The following is a 24,822-nucleotide window of genomic DNA, read 5'->3' as shown; positions in this document are numbered from 1 at the left end:
TTACATGCGGATCAAACTTTTTGATTTTAGAGATCACATTTCATTCCATCTTGCAATATGTTCTTCAAAAACGAGATAACGTTATTTTCGAAGTGTACAAAAAGTGTTTTATCTAGTACCACAAGAGAGAGAGTTTATGATCGCATTCACAATTTCAAAGATTTGAATGATAACACCAAATTGCTGGTCCGTATTCTCTCCAATTGAGCCGAATTTTTTTCAACTACTCCCGCAGGTCGACCTGGCTTCTATGGGTCAAATAAAGAAGCTGCGCATCCTTTTTTTTACACATACGGGTAGAGTCATGGGGGTTACTAACCCTCATAGAAATCTGAGATTCGAAAAGAGATTTTTAAACGCACCCGGATAATTTCTTGGGGTCATTGACTTCGTCCCCTTTCACCTGTCTGAAGGCAGTGAACTTGGCTCGTTTTAAATGATGTTTCCTCGTGTCATATGTCTTCATTATAGGTACGGGATCCATCAGACACTCTCTAATTTCAACATTGACTGAAAAACACTCCTTTTTTTCTTTATGAATTCAAGAACCATTAATGATCTTCTGTAGATTACGCATGCTCAGATATATTTTTCAGACACTGTTGACATGAAGTGAAAAACATCACACGCTACTTGCATCAGTGTGTTTGGTGATAACTTACTGGTAATACTGATGTATTTATATAGAATATGAAATTGTCTGTTTCAAGAGATCCTGCTATACTTTTGAGAACTCCCATATGTGCTAAACGTCATTAGCAATGTGTTGATTCTTCAAACATTTCTATTAGAAGATTGAATAGAAGCACCAATTCGTTTTGTTTGTTTTTTTCTTAACTTTTGCTGAGAAATAGCGAGGACCTGTCCATGAACAGTGTGATAATGATTCTTACCATAATACTTCATCCATCTTCGAGTTCCCGTCCTATTGTTTATAACAGCGTTAAAATTCAGTGTGTGGTTCAAAAAACATTTCGGGTTATTTATCTGTTTCTTGACGTCTTCTTCGTGACTTCGAGCCCCATTCTTTTGAAGGTGGAGTCGTCCGGCGACTCTTAAATAAGTTCCGTGAATATATTTTAAAAATGCTCAACCGCTTTGCTCCAACTATGTATTCTCAATGGAATACGTTGTAAACGAGCGTGGACAGAATAAAAAGAAAAAAAAAAAAAAGTTTTAATTAAGCACGTGCGCCGCCAGAGGGCATTGGTGCGCAATTCACAAGTTATTCTAGGTTTCTGGGAAGCAGCAAAATATGTAACAATGGCGGGCCACTAACCTGTTCGGATAAAATACTCGACTCTCCCGTGGCCAGGAGGTTAACGTAGGCAGCTGCGGCCTAAGGGATAGCACAGCTTACGTCAGGGGGGGATGAAAGAATGGTTAATGACATCACATGTGCTCCACAACCTCCTCCTCTATCAACTGACAGCTGTACCACCTTCTTTTCACCGTATGGTGGTCTGACATCTGTAAGTTTCAGTGTGACGGTTATGCTATTCCAAAACCCCCTTTTCCCTTCCCCCCTCTACCCAACACACAGCTTCTCACGTGCACATATCTTAGCACTTAGTCAATGAGCACCAATTTCAGCAGTTCGTCGTGGGGGGAGACGAAAAGAGGGACGTAAACTGAAAGAAAATACCTTCACGCTTACTAGCTGGTCTTGCCTCGCAAGTTTTTCAACCAATCGCCTCTAGACTGTTTCGGGGTATTATGAACGCTTAGCCTTTACTTCGAGTGAGGAGACGAACAGTCTACCCCTTTTGTATAGAGTTATGCCATGCCTGTCCTCTCTTCCTTGTTAAAAACTTAACCATGAGTGCATTCAGACTTAGTCATATGTAAATATCTGTAGCGATAAAAAGTATCGTTTTTCCAACCATCAGCGATAAATCAGCGAAATCGGGCCAATTAACAAAACCCTAACAATGCAAAGAAACATAAATCAAAAACCTTAGAGCCTTATACTGTTACAGCAAGGGTAATAATAGACGAATTGGGTTGCTAGGATACCAAAAAGACATTTCATTATTAGGAAGTAGCCTCGTTAAATAATGGCGCACGCGTCGATTGTTATCAAGTGTCAATTTCAAAAATAAAAAAAAGTTAAACAATTCAACTGCAACAATTTTAATAAACGTGATTTTATCGATAACTTTTGAAAAAAGTTATCGATAAAATCACGGTGACATTACGAATCTAATTATGCATTATTATGAAAACGATTCTCGAGTGTATTTGTTCAAGATATTTTTCAACAAAGACAAAATTATTCGAAAAGTCTCAACCAGGAATCGGATTTAGGATATTTTTAAAATACGAAATTTGATCACGTATACTTCAGGTATACGTGATCAAATCCAGATGTAGTCGGTTTTCTGAATGTTAAACTGGAACCTTATTTTTCGCTTTCACGTTACTTGTATCTTTTAATCTGGTAATAAAACATTAAAAACATTTGAGCATGCGCGCTGGTAGCACAATACTCGTAGTTATAGCTTCTTTTTATTTTTTTAAATCCCTATACAAGGCTTCTGCGATTTTTTTTTTTTTTTTTTTTGTACACGAAAAATAACTCATTCCAGAATGGATAACGTTTGCAGGAGAACCCAATTTAAACGAGATGCACAATATTCAGAGGTCAAACTGGTATTCAACGTTCGCTGAGGAAAATTAATACGCACTTAAAACCATCTCTTGTCTTAAAGAAGCCAGGAAAACTAATGATGCAATTGCTATGGAAACCCCACCCCTTATTCTTGAGCCGAAATAGACGCCAAGTTAAAAAGAAGCCGAATTCCTTATCTGGGAACGAAAGGATTCACTGCTATTCTGAAGTGAAGGGTGATGAGAATACGTATTATGAAAGTGGAGATTTACAGCCGGAATAAGGAACAGTTATGGCACTACTGAAGTAATTCCTCCTCTCCTGCCTCAAGAGAACTAGATTTCGCGATAGGGATAGATAACCTGGGAGTGCCCAGCTTTAGAATTAAGCAACCGGAAAAAATAATTTTTTTTTTCTTGCTGTCGCACTTAAAAATTCAATGCACGATTATCTGATCCAGTTTATTTTCATCAATAAGCGACTGTATCACTGGATTATCTAGGAATATACCAAAAAACAGATATACAGGATTCTGTATATTAATCGTATTTGTATGTAGTTTGAAATCTTTAAGGCAACTTCTTATTTCTCAGATCTGAAATTAATGAAAATGTAGAAGACATTAAATATGGAGTATTAATTCCTCTCGCATCAGTAGATGGTCTATAACGTAATCTTTCCAGAGTAATATTTAGTTCAAGAATCTTCAGGATGCGATCTTGATTCGTGTGTGAAGAATATTTGACTTTATCTGTTGTCATCCCAGATCAGGTGTTGTTGGCTCCAGTTCAAGTGGGTTACGCTTTAACCCAAGCGCAAAAAAGTGCTTGGGTTAAAAGGAAGCAGACTGCTGGTCGCCTTGCATTAATGATCCCCTTCTTGACTTCTGTAAACAGTCTCCGAAATAATCCTTGTAACAAGGGCAGGTAAAAATCCCAGTTGATGGGCTGTGTACTCTCTAAAGAGAGTCTTTGAGGTTTTCGTAATATATAATCGGTAGTTGTGAAAATAAACGCAAGGTGGCCTTGAACAGTTACTTGAGTTTCTTAGAATTGTCTGCATAACCCGCTTACCACATTACCACCTCTGTCTGGGTTTGGCCTGCTTCCATTCTTCCTCTCACAGAATTGTCTGTCCAATGTCGCCTTGGCATTTTCATCAAAAATGCTTATTCGGCATAGTTCGAGCTGCTGTCCAAAGGCAGAATTGAAGAGCCGATGTCAAGGCTGTCTAAATAATTGTCTCCTGTTTTGCATATTTTCAACATACGCATAAAACTCTAGTCCGTTATATTCCATATTATTTTTGTTGTACATTAACCGAGATTTTTATTTAAACTCATTGAGTTATTCACGATGTTTCATTTGTCGCTTAGCTTTTGATTCGCTAAGGTAAAAATAAGACAAAATAAAGTTTTGGAACACTAACAACTTCATCACGAAGGCATTTGCCACTGAAATTTTCCAAATGTTGGCATTTCTGTTCACTTTTCATTTTGTTTTAATTTGATTTATATGAACTGGTGGGTTGAATACAGCAGTTATCACCTCTCAAGTACCATTTGCAGTCAGCAGCAATTTTCATACGTGTTATTAAAGTAATTTCAGACACCATTAATTAACCACACTACGTGTAACTTATATTCATTTTCATCAATTACTATATTTTCAATAAATACCTCAAATTTCGAAGTAAAGCTTAATTTTATACCTATGATTAATAAAACAACTATTATACACAACTCGCCTCAAAAATTCGTCAAAACTAACGCTACATTAACAATCCCTCAATCTTAAGGCAATATGTAAATCCCTTAACTCAAAAATAAAAGAGCAGAAGTTGGTACATCACGGATTTAACCACAGAAAAACGCAAGATCCTGAACTATGCTCACTCCTGATGAACACGAGAACTATGCAGTATGAACATAAAACTCAACTGATAGTAAATTCCATCACAATTAGAAGTATTTCAATTTCACTCCATTTCTCTTGGTTCTGGCTTCGAGCATTTTTCTCAGTAAAGTTAATCCCATCATAAAGCATCACGTGTTGATTGTTATAACCCTCTCTAAATAGGAGAGAATGCAGACCTCCCAACTTGCATATTTATGAGGATGACAAGCTAGAAAAGTTGAACCCATTCCATGACAAATATAGCAACGGCTACCGAGATACTAAACGTTTATAGAGGACCTTGACTTTACCATTTCTGCATCGTCACCCTTTCGAGGACCAGTTGTTAAGGTATCTTATTACTTCCTCCTTACTATGCACAACCGACAGGTAGTGTTAAAGCTCATATCCTTCTTCGAGCCTTTTTTATTGTGATTACGAAGAAAGTGCTATTGTCTTGCTCAGCAGGTCACCAAACTATTCGCTTGGAATGGACATCGGATTCCGTTGTTGGCCTTTCCTCTCCAAAGACTATTAATTAGGCTCTTGTCATAGCCACCTACCAGAAATGTGTTTTAAAGAGACAGAACGAGGAAGCGGCAGTAAATAGCGATCTTAGGTAGTCATACTTTTCTGCGATTACTTGCAGGCGCATTGGACTCGATGGTAAAAAATCGTTGAATACCGATAATATTGAACAGATGCGTATGCGTTATTGATTGGGGGGGGGGGGGGGGGGACCATAAAGAAATGCAGAAATAATGTATGGTTTAAAATACCCGAAAAACACACCCAGTATTTAACATCAAACAAAGGTCGAAGGACACACTGGAACGTTTCATGGGATTCTGTTGATGTCTGCAACGACAGGGCACACCCTAAGGATTCAAATTGGATTTTCGCTTAAAGAAATCTTTCTTGGGCAATTCTTTCTTTCCTCCTCCAATTCTAGTAATCCGTTGTCTGTCGCCACCCTAAGGATTGATGGGCAGTCATTTATTCGGTGAAACATTTAATAAAAATTGTATCAACTAGATTTTCTTGCGTTTAACGTAATTGTATAATAACTGTTTCCTTTTTTTTTTAAACCTCTGTTTCGTTTCAAAAATTAAATTACATTTTAAGATTAACTTTGTAATGGTGCCAGTATATCACTGGCGATCCTTTCTTTTTTGGGGGGGGCCCTGAAGGAGGGGAGGGGTATTGGAAGAAAACCTGACTTAACTTCGATTTCTAACTAGACTCAAATGAAAGTTCCCTTCCCTGAAACTAGCATACTCAGACTCAAGAGAATCATTCTAAAAATATTTTGGGAAGGCTGAAGTCTTACTTTACCCCTACCTACAGATATTTACCCAAAAATAATTTGGATATTCAAGAACTTGTATCGATTTCTGCATGGTGGACTTCAGAAACTAGTTACGAAAATAACGGTAACTTTATTTGGTGAATATTCAGAGCTACTTCCACTGCCTAGTGAACTAATCATCCTCAATCCATTAAAAAGGAAAGACAGAAGGAAAGATTTTTATTCGAATGTCTTTCGATGTCTCTTGGAACTTACTGAGGTCTACATAGCAATTAAATAGTATTAGGAGAATGTTTCTTGACTATTTTCATCTCGCAAATAGAAGTTGGCCTTCAAGCACAGGTACCATAAACTGACTCTTCAGCCTAATAAGTGGCCAGAAATCCCTCAATCAGCTGAATGAATCTCTCGCACTGAGCTTTTAATATGCTTAGAGTTCGCTGACTCACTACATTGGTTGAGCCCCCAGCCAATACGAATAACTACACTGGGACATCCATTATAAAAACCATGTAAATCACCACTGGCGATTTACATGTTTTTCATAATGATGTCCCAGGGCGAATATCTCTAGAGTCAGTCTGTCTGGTACCATTGTTAAAGGATGGGGTTACTACTTCTAGAAGGGGAAATTTGTTTCAGAAATTCATCCCTGCAAGAAAGAGAAAAAAAAGAGAAAGAGAGAACCTTTCAGTTAGGACACCAAGTTGGATTGATGTACAACAGCATCCCGGTAGCTACACGGTGGTTATAAACGTTCTTATGTGCGGAAAGGACCTGGATTAGATGTAATTGAGGGAGTAACTTTTAATAGTTTTTCACACCATGGCCTAATTAGTCGGTCTCAGGAATATGCTGCATGGTTTTTCTCCCGAAACTGGTTTTTCATCCAGAAAGACGGAAAGTCGACTAGTAAAGTTACACGAATCCTTATCACACCAACTGAAAAAATGAATATGAAATTTGAAAAGGCGTTTTTATCCAAAATCTGTGCAGGACAGATTGTGTTTTGGGTTGACGCTGTGGTTTTGAGTCGAGAATGCAAGATGAATAAATAAAGTAATCCTTCCAGGCAAGAGATTTAGACGGAGTTAACTTTTATTGATCAATAAACTCGTGCTCTTTTTATAATTTTTAGTATCAGTTGTAGCTGAACGTGCTAGTTTTATATGTGCGGAGCTTACACAAATCTCACAGACAGTCAATGAATTATGCAGTAATTGCGAAGAAATGGAAGGTTGAAATCCTTCAAGGGAGTTTGTGAGCATTTTATACGCAACAACAGAGTAGAGAATTATAAAATCTTGATAGAAAATTCATTACAAAACTGCCAAAATGTGGGTTGACCACCTCTCAAAAAATACACTTCCTCCATTCGCATTTAGACTTTTCCCCCAATAATCTTGAACACGTTGCTGATGATGATCACGGTAATTATTTCCTTCGTGATATTGCTACCATGGAGAAACGTTACCAAGGAAGATGGAAGTCCAGTATGCTGTCATACTATTGCTGTACATTGATTAGACTGGCTCCTCTCATTGCAAAAGATATTTCAGTCGGAACAAAACTGGTTATATCTTCATACCGTTGGTTGCAATCCTTGTTAAATTTTCAATAAGCGTAACCTGCATTCATCGCTAAATCCGTGGATGTTGGGTAATATGACTTCAAGTTTAGATTGAGCTCAAAGTCCATGATACGTATCATCTTTCGGTAGGGGGAAAAAATCTAAAGTTTAAAATATTTTGTTCAGTATAATATGGCCACCTGAAATCTGTAAATTCAAAGATCCAGCAAGGACTAGGTCTGCAATTGCTGGATTTCGAAGGTCCAACTGTATGATGATATCAATCATAGTTAAAAATCAAATAAAATAAACAAATACTGAAACATAAAAGGTTGTGTTATCCATAAATAGTGTGGCCAAACAAGTTGTCTAATTATTGCATTGCATGTGCTAAGTTTGATTTGTGCTGCTCTCACTAACCGAATCTATTCCCAGGTTCAAATATCCTTTGGAAGAAAAAAATTTTTTTTTTTTCTTCTTCAGTGTAAGCTTAGTAGGATAACTAATTGGGGGAACTTGTAAGGAAGATCACTTGCGAAAGATGCCCCTGTCTCATAAATCCCAGACCTTTTGACCCTTCTCAACCAGAAACGCCATCTGTAGGCATACACGTGTTCATGGTTAATTTCAAAACAAGTGTCTAAGGATGACATCATATATCGATCAGTTACCATTGAACAGCATGCAGTCGCATGCATAAGACGAATCCGAAAAAAATATATACATTACTAAAAACTAAAAGGAAACCGCCAAGTCAACTAGCAACTGTTTTGTCTTCTAACATTCAATACATACAGCAAACCATCTGCTGAAAATCACATCGGATCCATCCCCCCCCTGCCCAAAGGATAAAAAAAAAAAAAAAACAACACGCGCCAAAGAGCAACGCCACCTGTGTGACGAGACTTGAGAATCATCGTAAGTAATATTTATCGTCATTTTATTGAAAGAAAGAACGTGGCACGAATGAAGCAGTCCAGACACACTAATGAAGACAGGCAGGTGACTTTCACTTACACACAACATTAATAAATGTTCCATCAGTCATGGCGTCACTTTATTGGAGCAGTTGAGGACCCTTCGGGACTCGGTCGTCAAAAATGGGGGAGGGGATGAAACCTGTGTTTCTTGAATGCTCTTCCCCCTGGGGCTACATCCAAATGTGTTATTATCCATTCCTGAACTTGCCTGATTGTATAATGGTCCCTAAAATGTGGACTGTTGCTAGAGGGTGTTACAAATTGTACTCTGACAGTTCGGAGATGGGTGATGAGCGATTGTTACAATGACGGTCCCCATACCCTATTTATCTTTTCGACAAAGTTCCCTCCAATGGAGCACTTTCCCCAATGTGATAAAGTTAATTCGGACAACGTTTTCAACCTTCTTCATCCCAAACACCAGCTATTAGCTCGTTGGGAACTACTTAAGTTAAAGGTGTAATAACGGGAATTAATGAGAATAAGTTTCCTTAGCGTTTCCTCGTAGCAGACATGTATCACTTCCTTTTTCCTTTCATTAAATGTTGAAATTTAATTATTTCTAAGGTTTCATTAACTTTGTGGAATATCCTGTTGGAGTTTACCGCTTCAATGATTTCTTGGACTCTATACAATATTTGGCATCTTCACATTAAATAATAGTGAAGAATAGTCAAACATTGAAGAAGAGTCTGCCTCTTTTCAATGGAAAAAAAAGTGAAATCAATCCTGTTGTGGATTGAAAAAACAAAGTTAGAGCCGGCACTACGTGTCTCGAGGATGGTTTTCAAATTAGAAGATTATGGATGGTCGCCGCTTCTTTTGGGGTTAAACTTCGGTAACCCGAATGTTTATTTAGCTTTAATTGCATTACCACACACAAACAACGGCAAATGTGAACCGACGTTTTACAAGCCTCCAACATAGGGAAGAAAAACGAGATCCTTATTCAAGGGACGAGGGGCAGAAGTCGGCTTAGATGAAACAGTTCCTCCAAAATAAACGTACTTCTTTTAATTCCGCCGCCCAAGCCTCGGAAAAGTTTACTGCGCTAATGTCTTTATTTCTTAGATAATTTATGGCCATTGAAGGGGCCCAAGAAGATTTATATAATTACTGGAGCGATCCGTCAAGAGAAAGAGCTCGTGTATAGAAACTTACCATTCTCTTCTGCCAACGAGAAGGTTCAACGAGGTTAAAATCGGAATTCAAAAGGTGAACTGTTACCATAACAACCACATTGTTAGTGGTAAAGAGAAAACAATGCGGTTATTATGAACACGTTGTCCTCTTAACCTTGTAATTACAGCTTTAAAGTTCGGTTACAGGTCTTGCAGTTTTTAGTTTTTAAGCAAACAGTCCGAACTGATTAGCCTTCGCTTTTGAAAATGTATAGCATTTTTAAAAGGGAAGTATTTTTGACATTAGTTTCAAAACCAACCGTGAAAATTATCTTATTTCTCTCTTTGGTAAAATTTAGGTGCTCACTGATCGTTAAAACTTTTTTTTTTCTTAATATATAAGCCTACTTATAATTTTGATGTTTCGCAAAATGTTTAAACTTTTAAGTTATTCGATATGTATACAGCATAACAGAAGTGACCATTACATTTTAAAACTTAAGCTGTTTAAATTTATTTATAGTACATTCTAAAAGTTTCTGGAATCGCACGCTGGTATTTAAATGATTTGCGCTACGCGGTAAGGTTTCGTGGGGCATTGATCTTGGTGCGCATGTATGCCAAGATTGGAATGATTAATAATCTTACTTCAATAACCGAAGGGATCAATTGTATGCAAATTAATCGATGATGACCATCACTACTTTCAACAGACCTAGAGATATGCCCCACTCTGAAGGAATGTGCAAAATGTCTGCCATACCATTAGAGTTCAGTCTATTGCTGTACGAAAATTCTCCCACCGTTCAGCTAGTGACATTATAAGAACTATAGATTTAATAGGCCAGAAATTATAATTTAATTGGAAATCTGAGAGCTTTAAAAGTTCATGGGGGAGTAGAATTAGGTTTAATATTCCTGTCCGAGAGAAAATTGGGAGCATGGAATCTTCAATATTCCACAATTAATTCTAAATTTTGAGACAGACCTTTTTGAAAGACAAAGGAAGGGAAGGGAAGTTTTTCCTGCATCAGAAGTGGGAGTTTACGAAGTTGTCACTGGTTCCCCACCTTGATTTTTATTGCAGACGTTCCTGACTGTAAACCTCGCGAGTTCTTTCTCCGTAAAGTAACCATTAAGGGGGGTAAAACACGTGGTACATCAAAGTAGTGCCTCGAGTAGTCCAGTGAATGCTCCGTATTCCTCCCCAGACCAGCAGGTCCGCTGATCCCCTAGCGATACGAGTAATAATACATAATTTACGACGGTTTAATTGTGTAATAGAAAACGGAAGGGAGGAGGCAAGAGAGTGAGTAAGAAAAGAATTATGGAAATCGAGAGAAATAAGAGGAGGGAAAAAATCGTGTAGAGTGAACCAAAGAGAAAGCAAAACCGTGAGAATGGAACATCAGACGAAATGTAAAAATGATGTTGACCTAACCTTGATCGTGGAGTTAAACCAATACGATACCAGAGCTGTAGTGGCGCTCGGGGGGGTCATGTTTGGGGTCACGGGATGCAGGTGTTTGGGAAGACAGCGTGAAGTCGTCACTTTATAGTGGCCCTTGAACCACATGGTCATTTTATCCGATGCTGCTATGGAAACGTGTGAGACCGTAATCCAACACCGCTGCAAATGTGTGTGTTGACAATGAAAAAATACGGCTCGAACGCACGCTTCGGCTGTTCTACAAGGTTCACATCGGTAATCTTGCGCATTCCCGGTTCACTCGGCGTGGAGTCGCTTCGATCGCTGGTACTGACAGATAACAGAAAGAGGATTATCTCGGAGATGGGAACTCGAGCGAGCTGATAGGTTTATTAGGCTGTGCAGGAACTCCATGATTTTGAAGTCTCGTTCACTCTTATTTAGTGTTAAGGAATGGACTCTCTCTCAACGCGAAGCAACGTTAGCCAAGTTGGTAAATATATACAGATGTAGACAGATGAATCTAGCACGCCACAGGGACACCAGTATATTAAGCTACTGTATAAATTTTATTATAAATATATAATTCTAACTTAACTTAGGTTAAGTTAGGATCATAGTAATCTAAATCACTTTGTTGTTAATGTAGCAGTAAGAAAAATAACTGTGTGCGCGTGAGACAGCAGCCTTGGCTTTTCTTTACGAGTATTTTCTATTATTTTTGCGAAATTTTCTTAAAATAGATCTTCTCCGCATGATGTGCTACAGTTTCCTAAAGATACTACATATTTTGTAACAGCTGACCAAAACGAAGGTCAAATTCCTCTACTTGCTATGAATGTTCAGTGTTTTCGAACTCTTCGAAATTAGTTTTGACAGGACAGTATGCGCTTGATAGATGAATATTAAGCTCTAGTTCAGGGCCGCACCAAGGTTGATGCTTTGGTGCAAAATATTTCTTTCTCTCACCATACAATTCGAGAAGAAAAAAAACAGTAAAATATTTGCTCATTAAAATAATAAATTAACACACTTATTATTGATGGAACTAATTGTTTAACCCGAGCCAATTTTGTTCTTAAATCTCAAAACTACACTCATTCTATTAACGCCAATGCTAAAATGTCTCGTGGCCAGCAGTAATTATTGCTGTGATACAATTTGTCACCCTTCAAAATGGCTTCAGCTTATTTTGATGAAAGAGTGCCCTGATCCGACTAAAATTCCACGGATGATCATTTAAATGTGCAACACACTCGATGCCGTATTCCACAAAATTGAGTGCCGAGGTCCACTCAAGGTCAGCATTTAAATAATGGCGCTGTCACATTTTTCTCCTTACGTAAGCAGACCTGCAGGGCCGGATATTTGCACGTTAATTAATGAGAACAAATGTTTCAAAAGGAAGATAATTGTGTAAAACAAATGAGGTCATCTCGGTGAATAAAATACGAGTTTTGGATGCTTCTACCAGCAAAGACCACCGATTGTAAAGACAGATAATTGAGCGAATAGGAAGTGGGAACTTAAATTCGTTTTTTTGTCTTTCATCGATAAATTTATTACACTATTCGACCTTTAGCTTGCATACACGTTAAGTTCGCAGTCTGGTCGTCACTTTTGTTTTAAAAAAACAACAAAAAGCATCGTCAGTTGGGCGAATATTGTAAATGATGACAAATTGGAATTGATTTCTGCCATTTGCCACCAGGTGCTGAGAAAATGAATATGGAACGCGCCTGACACCACGTGATAAACGACACTAAATGTAATGACAGTCATAAAACCCAAAGGACGAAAACGAAATGCCTTAATAATAGTTTCAATACTTTCATGCACTTTGCATTCCACACAAACAGAGATGTGAATGATTTACAGCTCTATTAACTTTTTTTATCGCCCTCCCCGTGCTATTACTATGGCGACGAGTTATACGCACAAATAGGTAGTTTGTTCACAGGTGTGGTAGTGAAAAATAAACCAAAATTGGCCCACTTGATTTATTTCTATTTGGGATACTTTCTTTCGTCTTTAGGTATCGCTTATTTTTATAGATATCAATGCTTTAGCGCACTACTTTTAGATTTCGGGCTATTTTATTTCAAGACAAAACAGGCGAGACAGGGCTAATTTTAGTCCCAAGTCTAAAATCCACGTCAATTGCCCAAATAATCCAATCCATCAAATACTGAAGAATTGTCCAAATAATCCAATCCATAACATGCTGAGAATTGTTGTTGAGCCAGATGTCCAACTACTGCTTTATCGACAGAGGATTTTTCCTGGGAAGCTTTATATTACACGAGTTTAGTATCACAAAAGCAGCACTCCTTTTTTAATAGGAAGAACCTTGAAGGATCTAACACACATACTGAACATGAAGCGACCAAACCAAACTTGATACAGACTATGAACGTTCTAATCGATTATTAGTAAAACTCGTTGTCAATCACGATCCTTAAAGACAGTACTCTATGGTCATCTTGGTAAAAATTAATTCATCAATATGCTTCAATAAAATGTTTTCACCATCGCGATGAAAACATTTTACTTCGATGTAATGATGGATTCGAACTCTGAATTTTCCCAGCTCATAAATGTTTTTATACACTTTTGTCTTGTACATGATGGAACTGTGGAATTCGGAAAATTATGTGGCTGTACTCATTCCATTGTGGAGAAATGTCAAAACTTGAGATGATTATCAAACGTGTTGCATTAGCAACAAACGTTTTTTAAGATTAATCTGAAGTCTTTTTCAACAGAAAAACCTATTATTCTCTATACAGTGGAATGAACCTCTTCTATATTTTATCTGTAGGCTATCCAAGGCTTCAAAAATAGATTATACATTTTATAAACCAGTTCATAACATTTACCAAATCTCAGGTTGTACGCCACTGCTCAAAACCAGCAATTCTCAACTAGATTCATGCGAGCACAATACCCATAGAGATTATAATGTTCTCTCCTGCAACTCGATATAAATAGCATATTTAATGATACTTATATAAATGTCTCAAATACTATTTATATACATTTTTTATTCTAGAACATTTTTCTCCCACACAAGACTATTGATCCATTAGACAATTCTGAAGCCATGGTTCCTGGTACTTTTTTGCAAGGGTGTATATATGTAATAACTGTTGGCAGAGCTTTGATATATTTGACTTGCCTTCGGTTCGTTTTAACTTTTCGAAATACTTTATTTGAAAGCCGAGGGCTACGAAATCGTTCAAGAAAATAATCTATTTCTAAGGAAATCTTCCGAACTGTGAGAAAGATGTCAGCGACCTTTCACCTCAATACTTGCTTTTATGCAATTTACTGTGGCTCCCTCCACCTTTGCATTGATACGACTGTCAACTATTATTCACGGAATCTCCAGCAAAAACAAACATATAAATATCTCCCCTTATGTACCTTCCTCTCTAGGTGGACAATTGTCCCATTGATAAGTGTTCCCAGACGGAACTAAGTGAGGTTGTGTACACACTCTATGGCTTCCAGCCAACTTATAAACATATGATTCTCCATACCGGCCTTTCCTTCGAAATAAACGTGCAAACAAAAGTCGGCCCTTTCATTGGCTGGAATGAAATCATGACGATATAAAGCAGACTATTAGAGATGTAGGAACCAAAATATATTCCCGGATGGGTGTGCGCCATTGCTATCGAATTCCAAACTTTGGTCCGTCTCTAAACCGCTAAACAAAAATAAAATAAACTAGTCTATAACCATTCTAATAGGTGAATGAAACATTACTGAATGTAATATTTGAATTAAATATTAAGTTTTGAAACAAAGATAATCTTTCTTTAAAAAATTTGCTCTCGAAACAAAGTAATTTTTTTTGGGATGCAGTTTCCATAAAACAAATTCCGGTATTTAAATTTTAAATATTTATTGAATGCTATAAGATAGAACACAGCAGAGTGACTTAAAAACAATTATAAATTCTTGAAGTTAATGCCCAGTTTTGATCTTGAATTAACTGCATCCTTCCTCCTAAAGAGTCTCAAGGAGATTTGAAATTTTTAGTCCAAGCGATTTTGTTTAAATTACACTTTGATCATCTACTTTAGTTCCATGACACCTTTACACTATTTGGAGCCTTAAGGCGCTGTGGGATTATTATTAATTTTAATTTCCTGCCCACGGGCATAACCCACATCCGTATGTGTAGAAGTGTGTTCATGGATCGATTTGCATGTGATGCAAACTGAAAAACCCAGAGGTAAAACCCTACGTCCTCCTGCTGAAAGCGGCTAACTACAGCCCCTATTGAAGAGGGCCTTAGAAATTCCTCAATTCGTCTACGGGACTCGAACACAAACATACCCAAAGAAGTGACAAGTGGTGAAATCACTGTACTGTCACAGATATCGGAACTGTAAGGTTTTGAGAACCTACTGTTAAAACGTTTGTGTATCTGGATGGATATTTCAACATTTTGAGTGCTACTAGGAGAACGCCTAGTGTGCCTATGTGTAAAAGCACCACTGCCTACAAAAAAAAGGTATGATTTTTAATAATTTCTCGCCTTATTCCTTCTGAATCCGCTTCACTTATAAGGTTAACCTCGAATATTCGCGATAAACAGCAGACAACTTCAATTAAACCAATCAGAGTTCGACTTTGTGGCACAAATAAGCCAAAGTAACTTACTTTACAGTGATACTTGAACTTGAGTGTTATGAATTATTGGCTCGCTACTGAAGATGTTGTTTCACTTATAACGACAACTATTTCTCTTTTAAAACTGCTCGCGTTAATGTCATATTAAGAGACTGGGTTTCCATGGAAACTGTCGATGTTAAACATGTGAGAAAACATCAGGACGACGCTTTGCTGGCTTTTTGTGGTTTAGTCTTACAGTTAGTGATAAACAACACGATGAAAGGTCAACTCAACCGGCTGGTACGTCGCAGCTGGTAAAGCAACCTACACTTGCATGTGTCGTGTGATAATCATCATAGTCATTACTGTTCTGCTAGAAAGTGTGGAAGTGGATTAGCTTAAATGATGTCACTCCACAGTATTTGCTATGCCCCGTCTTGTACAGTCACATTTTTACCTCCAGTTAGGGAGAAAAATAGCTTCAAGGAAAACGCTCTTTGCTATTTTTAGCGATGAATCCTGGATACAGATTCCTTAGAGTTTTTAGCACGATCACCTAGTTTACACACTCACTGATACAAAACTCCCGTATATTTCTCTCCAACTAATATTGACCTAAGTTTACCTCGAATGCCTGCCTCTCACGGGTATGTTTATCACTACAAAAATGTAGCGATACATTCGGTACACGACCTCCCTGAACTGCAGCTGTAACCTATATTTACGCTCCGCCATAACGTCAAGCTTAATTCCAAATTCGCTGATACACCGATGCACTGAAGTCAATTTACTCGCTGGCTCAACGAACATCCTTAAGAAAATTGTACTCTTTCAACACGAGAGATCCCTTTTCGTTCCTTCGACACTATTATTTTCTTCTTTTGGCCGTTTTCTTAAAGAATTTCTATTCTCTCAAGAAATTTCTCGTTATTACTCTAGTGAAAAGCACGATCCCCCTCATTACGAGGTTTACAAAGGCAGTTTTCGTAAACGACTCTTGGAATGCGTCGCGATAGGTTAATGCAGTTTTTAAAGCAATCTTGCCACAATAAAAGAAGCTCAAATTTCTTGAGTCTTCAAGAAGACTATTTTAAAATTGCTCGCTGAAAACTAGACTATAGCTTTATATTTCTTGAATTTAACTCGGCAGAGATAAACTTAATTAATGGAGTGGAGCAAAAGAGAAGAAAAATATAAGTTAAATATAAGTTTAGTTCAGAAGTTGCTTTTTAACTTGCACTCCACATCCCATTGATTCAACTAACTTGCAATTTGTGTCCGTATAAGAAATTTTATAACTCTGGTTTCTCAGACGCGTACACAGAAATTTCATTACCACCCACCAATCTACAAATTTCGAGAGCATGTAGCTTTGAGACTATTTAATAAACACCCCATTCTCTTCTTTGATCCAATATTTATTTTCCTTTGCATGCCCAGCCATATTAAATTCCCTTTTGTGTTTGTTTCACTGCATTTCCTAGAACAAGGGCCATGAGCCACCAAGAAAAATGGATTTATTTTGGAGACTACGATATCTAATAATCCTCCACATCCTTAATATTTTCCTCCCAGGAAGGATATGGTTCTTAAAGCAACCACAGAGGTATACAACTGCTTCTTCTATAGGAGTTTTAAAAATTACTTTTTCGAACGTAAATTTCTAAAAGGATCCAGCTTTTATTTAACACAGTATTTGTTTTCTGTATTAATTCGTTTATATTTGATTTTCAGGACCATACAAGGTGGTCTTCTGACCACGAAGTGACTTCCACTGAGCAGTATTCTGATTCCTTAAAGCCCTCTGCGAAACCTTATCAAGATTTCTACAAGGCTTTTTACAGTTCGCAAGAAGGCATGAACTATTTAAGAAAAAACTACGGTCCCACGGGATTATCGCAAGCGAGGGCGAATTTTGGCATGACTCAAGGTGAGTTCCTCTGATTTTAAGAAACCTACATTGCCCTGTCTATAAAAGGTTAACAAATGTGCAATTTCTGTAGGCTTTAAAGAAAAAATTTTCTCGCAGATGAAAAGAGTAAAGAAAGAATATATATTTATGTAAACTACATATTATTGGTTTATCCTTTAGGCGCTGCTTATGAATATCTCTATAAACCATCAGGAACTTTTAAATCAGAAGGAGAGGCAGAAAACGAATGTCATACCTTCAAATACAAATACCTTTCTTACTAGATATAAAGCTGATGATTCACACATCTCCTAAATTACATTTCTCCGAATGTATAACATAGGACCTAATAACTAATTCGATTTCAGTACTGGTGGAAATAGATGAAGCAAACATATATCACGTATTCCATATGCAGCAACCATCAATCGTGTACCCTATCCACCTTAGCTTTTTTCTCTCCCTAACCAGAAGATGTATTTGTAGGGCAAGTTATCAATAACGCTGCCAAGACGTGGAAATCTTGATGACAAGACCGCACGCTGAGACGTTCTGTTTAATTTTTCATGTTGACGAGTTCTACGAGGTCACTTGTATTTTCTTTCCACTCCGTACTATGTCTACAACGGTCAGGTCGATAGAGTTCACTGAGCTCATTAATACCTGTTGATAAATGAGTTTTTTGTTCAAGGCCATCTCATATTTCGGGTGCCAAATGAATATACAAGATTTACCCTTTAATATAGCTGTCAATCTTAGTTGTAATACCCTAAAATTAATCCTGTTCGTACTATAGGAGATGCATTGCATCCCTGTTTCTTAAACCCTGGTATTAAATGAAATATCATCCGTAGCTGAACCACCCTGGTATGTGGGGTTACGTTACCAATGTAAGCTTGTTTATACGTAAATACATTAAAGTTATTTGTGGCAATACTATGTTTAAGGCTCTAATTCTCTCAAGAATTAGACAAGAGTTTAAATGTCTAAAGTATTAACATACTTGTTAAGCTTCTGTTCCTCTTTCCTTACAAAGTACAACTGTAGGTGTAACCTGTGGCAATTGTAACTTAGTCATAAATCCAATCATTATTAATACGTGTCTTTGAAGCTAAATCTACGCATTAAAAAACGGAGGGAGAAAAAAAGAACGAAATCAAGAGCCGGCGAATTTAATTAATGAATCTTTCCTCGCCGGAAAGATGAAAAGAATGTCATCACTTGTTTCCATAGAATGAGAGAAGAAAATGAATTCTGCATAGCAACAGAACAAAATTAGCTTCTGTGTTTGTTACGAGTTTCTCCTTTCCGATTTTTGATGCTTAATTCCTTTTGTTAAAGGGAAGGAAGCTACATCAGGCAAATCCCTCCCAGTGCGCCTCGTTCGTGTCGCCGGATGAAAAGTAGATCAGGAGATTAACTCGCTTTCATGTTTTTTGCCAACGTTTTCAGACTTGGCTAGAGACTTCAAAGGAAGGGCCGGAAAATGAAAGAACCGAAAATCTGGAAAAGTGCCATCTGGAAGCAAAATTAGGAACTGCAGTTGTCTTTTTCACCTGTTTGTTGTCTTCTCCAATATTTTTCTTTTGGGATGACACATTTAACCTTGGAGTTTATCTTTAATCTGCATTTTTTTCTCAATTTCCATTACTGTAGTTTGTATCCCAGCTAGCAAATGATTGCTGTTTTGTTCACAACTTCTTATTAATATTAAAATTCTTATAATTATAATCTGTTTATAGCAATCCGCTTGTGTCTCATCTCTCTTCCTAAATTTCCCCCTCTATAAATAAATTTATTTACATTTTTACGCAAAACTGTAAATACATTTTTTAATACGCTGTGAAACTTCAGCCTCATAAATTTATGAGGCTGAAGTTTCACAGCTACCGTCTTCGCCAAACTAAAATAAGATACTCGTGTTTAATGGTAGTTCAAGTACCGTCAGCGAAGTACATGACCACTGACCCATCCTTAAGGGATATATTCCTTAAAAATAATACTGCATCGGTACAAAGTCTGGATTCTTCTTAAAGATCACTGGTGAAGCATTGGGTATTGTAGACAAATACAGACGATACCTGAAGTTAATGTTTCTTTTGTTCAAGAGTCCAGTTGATGTTCAAAGAACATCCCCGGCGATTGTGCGTTATCAAAACCAAGTTAAACAACTTCGCTCGTATTTCAGAGAAGATAAATAGAGCTTTTAGGGTTCTGCGAGTCAAACAGAAATATTTTATTTTAAAAAGAATTTTCCTAAAATCATTTGGAAAAATCACAGGCCCATCGCCTCCTTCAGAAACACGTGATTGTTGTGACAAGACCCTGAGGATCGAGTCAAACTCGAATTTGACTCAGCTGCGCATGTATTTCTTGTTAAATTTCTCGCTTTCCGACGAATGTCTCCTGAGATTTTCAAAGACAGAACGACCTCGCTTTCTGTGATCCCTGCCGACTACAAGACAGTCTGCTTCCTAGGATAAACAGTGACTCATCGTGTTCGTACTACTTGGCACTCGACACAGCCCCGACTTCTTATAAACACGAAGGGAAAAAAGAAAAATCTCGAAGGACGCAAAGTCCTTCTAAATATTGAGAAATATATCCCCAGAGTTAATGTTGATAAATGGCTTAGATGCGGCTAGACTGATGGAAGAGCTAGCGGGAGAAGAATCTGCACGTGTTTGGAAATCGAGGATGGTAAATGCCACCAGAATATTTTGACAGTTTTACTGAGAGATAAATCGGCGTGGAAGGTTCTTATTAAATGACCCACCTGCTAGAAACGTGTGGACTTTTTTTTTTGTTTTGTTTTCATCTCCAACACCTGCATATTTTCACTTAAAGATGGAATAACCAAAACGTATTTGAAATTTCAAATTTATACTTTCGTTCCAACTGAGTAACTGAGTCTGGTAATTGGGTGTAGGATATCTCTGATTATCAAATGACACTACCTCTAATTTTTAAAAATCTATCCACCAGAAAATATCAATAAGTCCCAAAAAGGAACTGAAATAAATCTTAAAAGGCAATGCCTTTCAATAAGAAAAAAAAATTACCCGAATCAAGACTGGTTTCTTTGCAATCATGATTCCTTAGGATGTCAGGAAAAGAATTACGAAGGAAAGAAATTAACGCACTCTCACCAGCAACTGAAGCTTTAAGAATTATTCTGTTTCTTGAGTAATTAAGTATTTTTGAGTTTCTTTAATTGCTATTTGGATCCAATGGTGAATTGGAGAATAGTTTTATGGCTAGTATCCCACGCATCTAATAAACATCAGAAGCATGCGGTAAGTCTAATGAGCTTTAACTATTGGAATAAATGAAAACACCCACCCTCACTTACCTAACAGCATGTGTTACACCGAGGTCACTCCGATTAGCTCACACAACTTAAGAGTTAAGTTTCTCTTTAATTTTTATCATGTTTAATTTTTACCCTTAGAAAATTTATTAATACTACACTTATTGTAGGTTGGTCTTTGTAATGCTCAAGCTTAATGTTGGCCTTCGCAGTAAAGGCCATCATCGACCTACCCTATTTTCTTACACTCTTGCCTCCAGCTTGGATAGGTCCCAGTTCGATTCACAAAAGTCAAAGAGTGGTCATTTTATTACCATCGATAGTAGAGCAACTACAAGTGGAGGCTACATCTTTACAAAGGTGTAGCCTCCACTTTCTGGAAGCGATAACTGTTTTTTAAAACTTGATTTTTTAAAAAATAAATTTGGACATTTGATATTGAAAAGGCCTTAATCCCTGGTTTATATATTGCCCATAGAGTGAAATGCTGTCCAGGGACAATGGATGTCAGCAAAGATGGTATCCAAAATTAACATTAAGCTGATAAGAAATACTTTGCATTACAATAAAGCTTAAATTTTAGCTTTTATTAATTATATTTAATTATTTCAAATCGTAATAATAAATAAAAGTTGATGCATTTCAGTATAAACTGATAGCTACTCAAATGTTTTTTTATTTAAAAAATAACATTGAAATATGAAAGAAAATATCCAACTAACATCCTACCCGAAGACCCATACATTCCGTCACGTCTTTCAAGAAACTCGGGTGAATCTGTCCTATACATAATCCTTACCGATATCCGAATGACCTCGACCTTTTTCTTATCAGTAAAGTATTTTCGCCGTCCATTTGTACAGCAGAATGATTAACAGTTGGCTTACAGGTATGAGCGACCCAAACCCTCCCACTATCGCTTTAGTTCCGTTGGCCATTTCGTCATATCGCCTACCCACTTGTAAAGACGAGGTCCCTCATCGACCTACCCTATTTTCTTATCTCTTTCTTAAGAGAAAAATCTGTTAAACAACAGCTTTACCCACCATAATTAATTTCGGGCTTCCTTCTCCAGGAAAGGACGTAATTGTATGAGGTAATCAACAAGTTTATCTTTTACAGAGAAATAGCTGCAAGGGCATAGATAAAACGTTCATTTTTGCAGGGGATACACCGAGAAAGATAGCCTTAAAATCCATCAGTTACTGGACTTGGTCCTTGTACAACAGCTTGAAGTAAAAAGTCAAAATTCGAATAGCAACGTTTGAATTCGATCCCACAGAATGGAACTGTGGGAAGTTTAATCTGCATGAAAACCAAATTCCGATACTCTAGGCGCCACGGCTAGTAAGACGTTCATGGCCGAGTTAGCCGGTCTGGACAAAGGGTTGGCGATTTTCTCTTCAAATTGCGGATTTTCATCCCGAAAACAATCTCTCTGCTTTTCGTTTCTATGGGAATAACTATCACTTGGTTGGTTAACTAAGAAATGGGCATATTTTCTGGGAGTATTCTCCTGAGCTAGATATCGTTACTGTCATAGTGACACGACACCAAACCTTTAAATTATGATAAAATATTAACGCCAATGCGTTTGTTTACTGTACTAAAGTAACTAGCTTATAGTTAATTCTCCTTTATCCGCATCACAAGTCCGAGAAGGTCACTTGAGTCGTTCACACACTTTACTGCTTCCCCCGGAAGATGGCTGGCTCGTGGCCATAAATCACAGGTAATGTATGTCTCGCTGTTGCCTTTATGACGCTGAAAAATCACCCGAATAAGCCATAAGAGATATGTGGGATCAACTATCCCCGTGTAAATAGAAATATTACTGCCGGACAGGAGCCGGCAGAAAAGTCTTAGCGCAAACACCTTTCCTTATTATAAATGACGGTTAAGCCCAGAAGTACCAGAAAAAGAAAAATCGCATTTCGGAATGCGGTATAAAGAGTAGAAAAAAATGAAAAAAAGTTTGCATCAGGGGCTTAGATTCGTCTATTAGCTTCAACAAATTCTAACATTATTTTGATGGTGGCTAACGGCAAATCATGTGAGAACTTTACCATAAATCGGTAATATCTTGAGTGGCATGTGCTAGAGTTGACCAATTAATGTAAAAATCGTCAGAAAATCAATTATTGCTCTGTAGGTAGCCTTTATCAATATTTAGCTGCGTTATAAACACTGAGTGTAACGCACTTATTTCATATATAATAGCATCCTTTACAGGTCTCATTCTCTTTACGATCTTGATGTTGTCGTAAAATATTAATTGATGGTGGCAGTGAAAAGGAGACTAGATGTCACGCCTCCCAGGAGAGGTACACCTATTGTTATGGTTCTGGTGCAGATACTGTCATTCACATTGAGGTCGATCGTCTAGTTTCGAAGTATTAATGAGAGAAATTACAGGATATCTCCACCTGGATCAAGTAGATTGAGGAAGAATGAGTATGGCGTCAAACAAGCGAGAATTATTTTCTCTAGTACTCTCAGGAGTTTAAATATTTCTATAATGAGTTATGTTGTTATGAAAATTATGTCTTATGTTCTCATAACTTTCGGTATGGGTTGTTTTATTTTAAAAGAATTCCATAAAAAAGAGAAACTTCCGATTAGCCAATCAGTCGCAGCGTTATTCCGCTAGCCTCCAGCTCCTTTTTTATAAACTGGGGGAAGAGTGCTAACTAGTAATGTTTCAGTAATCGAAATAATCATTCAAATGATACGAGTCCAATCGAATCATTTGCTATAATCCATTATGCCCATCACTAGTATGAACGCCACGTGTCATTTAAGAAAAAGGAGGTAGTGAAATATTAATGTTGTTAGTTCCTTCAACACAAGTTACTTTTTTTCAGATTTTATATTTTGTATCTATAATCCTGTTGTTATGTTCTCCAAGCTGACGGGGAAAAAATGGCATAAGCCATGTTGAAATGATTTCATTTTATTTATTTTTCTTTCTTTTCAACCATGAAGATATCGGCCACTTCGAATTCATATCAAGGGAGCCAATCTGTGACCAAAGAACTATATAGATGTTTAGTTTTCTCGTCCATGTAGACATGTTTAGTAGCTTGTGTAGGGCGACACACCAGGATGTTGGTTCAACTCTACCGTGGTACATTGGTACTGCCCATTGACCGTCTATACCACGAGGAGGCTGGCCACAACTAAATGTGAATCGTGGTGGACCTTGAAATATCCGGTACAGAATGCCCAAAGCGAGTTTGAGATCATTCTTAAAAAAAAAAAAAAAAAAAAGATAAAACTTCCGCATCCAGGCTGGTCGTTGTTGACTTTCAGGAGCATCTGCAACTAAGGCCATGTTGCTCCGTGTATGTAAAAAGAAGAAATATAAATCGTACCCAGAGCCAGCTGGGCGGTAGTATAACGCGCAATGCAAAAGACAAGCATCACATGAAGAACAAAAGATGAAATTCGCCCCCTTCTCTTCGTGGTAATAATCATATCCCACTAACTTTGCAACATATGTCTGGTTTTTGCTAGGCAACGAACAGCTATCAAAGTAACAGCCTCTGAACAACGGAACAAGTCATCTAACTTTCGCTCCAATTGTTCATGAAAACATGATTGGAAAACTCTTTCTTTCAACTACATCTCATCTTTCATCGACAGACATTTAGCAACAAACTGTGCTCTCTCTCTCTCTTTCTCTCGCGCGCACACACACACACGCACACAGTTAAGCCTGGCAAATCTCATTAAAGTTAGGGTGTCGGTTTTCCCTTCATGACGAACACCCGACACAACGACTGACAGATCTTGTCCCGCTAAGTACGTTCACGCGAGTTCCCCAAACACCTCTTTATGGCGATCGAGAAGGAAATTTGCGGAAGAAGAAAATCTGCTGATGTCGTCGCTTTCCTTACAAGTGTTCTCCGCCCGTTATCTTGCGGATTACATCGGAGGCTTGACGGTATGGCGTTAAAGCCCGGTGTAATTGAAAGTATCGATTACAAATAACTGGCAGAATAAATTACTGATGAATTCGTCCCGATCCTTCTTGTATGGGTAGAAATAGATTAAGCG

The 24,822-nt window shown here is 37.5% G+C and overlaps 1 protein-coding gene across 1 annotated transcript in view; it reads left to right on the top strand.

Moving 5' to 3' along the window:
• The window catches only part of LOC150078093 (uncharacterized), a 101,725-nt gene that overhangs the window by 29,933 nt on the left and 46,970 nt on the right, over positions 1-24,822 (top strand). Inside the window, exon 2 of the mRNA XM_090384768.1 lies at positions 17,276-17,471. Within this exon, the coding sequence (XP_090240894.1) occupies positions 17,276-17,471 (196 nt within the window). The remainder of the gene's footprint in view (positions 1-17,275; positions 17,472-24,822) is intronic.

The sequence above is a fragment of the Mastigoproctus giganteus genome, chromosome 11, assembly GCF_048544385.1.
Source record: "Mastigoproctus giganteus isolate SK-2022 chromosome 11, ASM4854438v1, whole genome shotgun sequence".
Lineage (NCBI taxonomy): Eukaryota > Metazoa > Arthropoda > Arachnida > Uropygi > Thelyphonidae > Mastigoproctus > Mastigoproctus giganteus.
The sequence above is the reverse complement of the archived record's forward strand: the minus strand, read 5'-3'. Positions and strand labels throughout refer to the sequence as shown.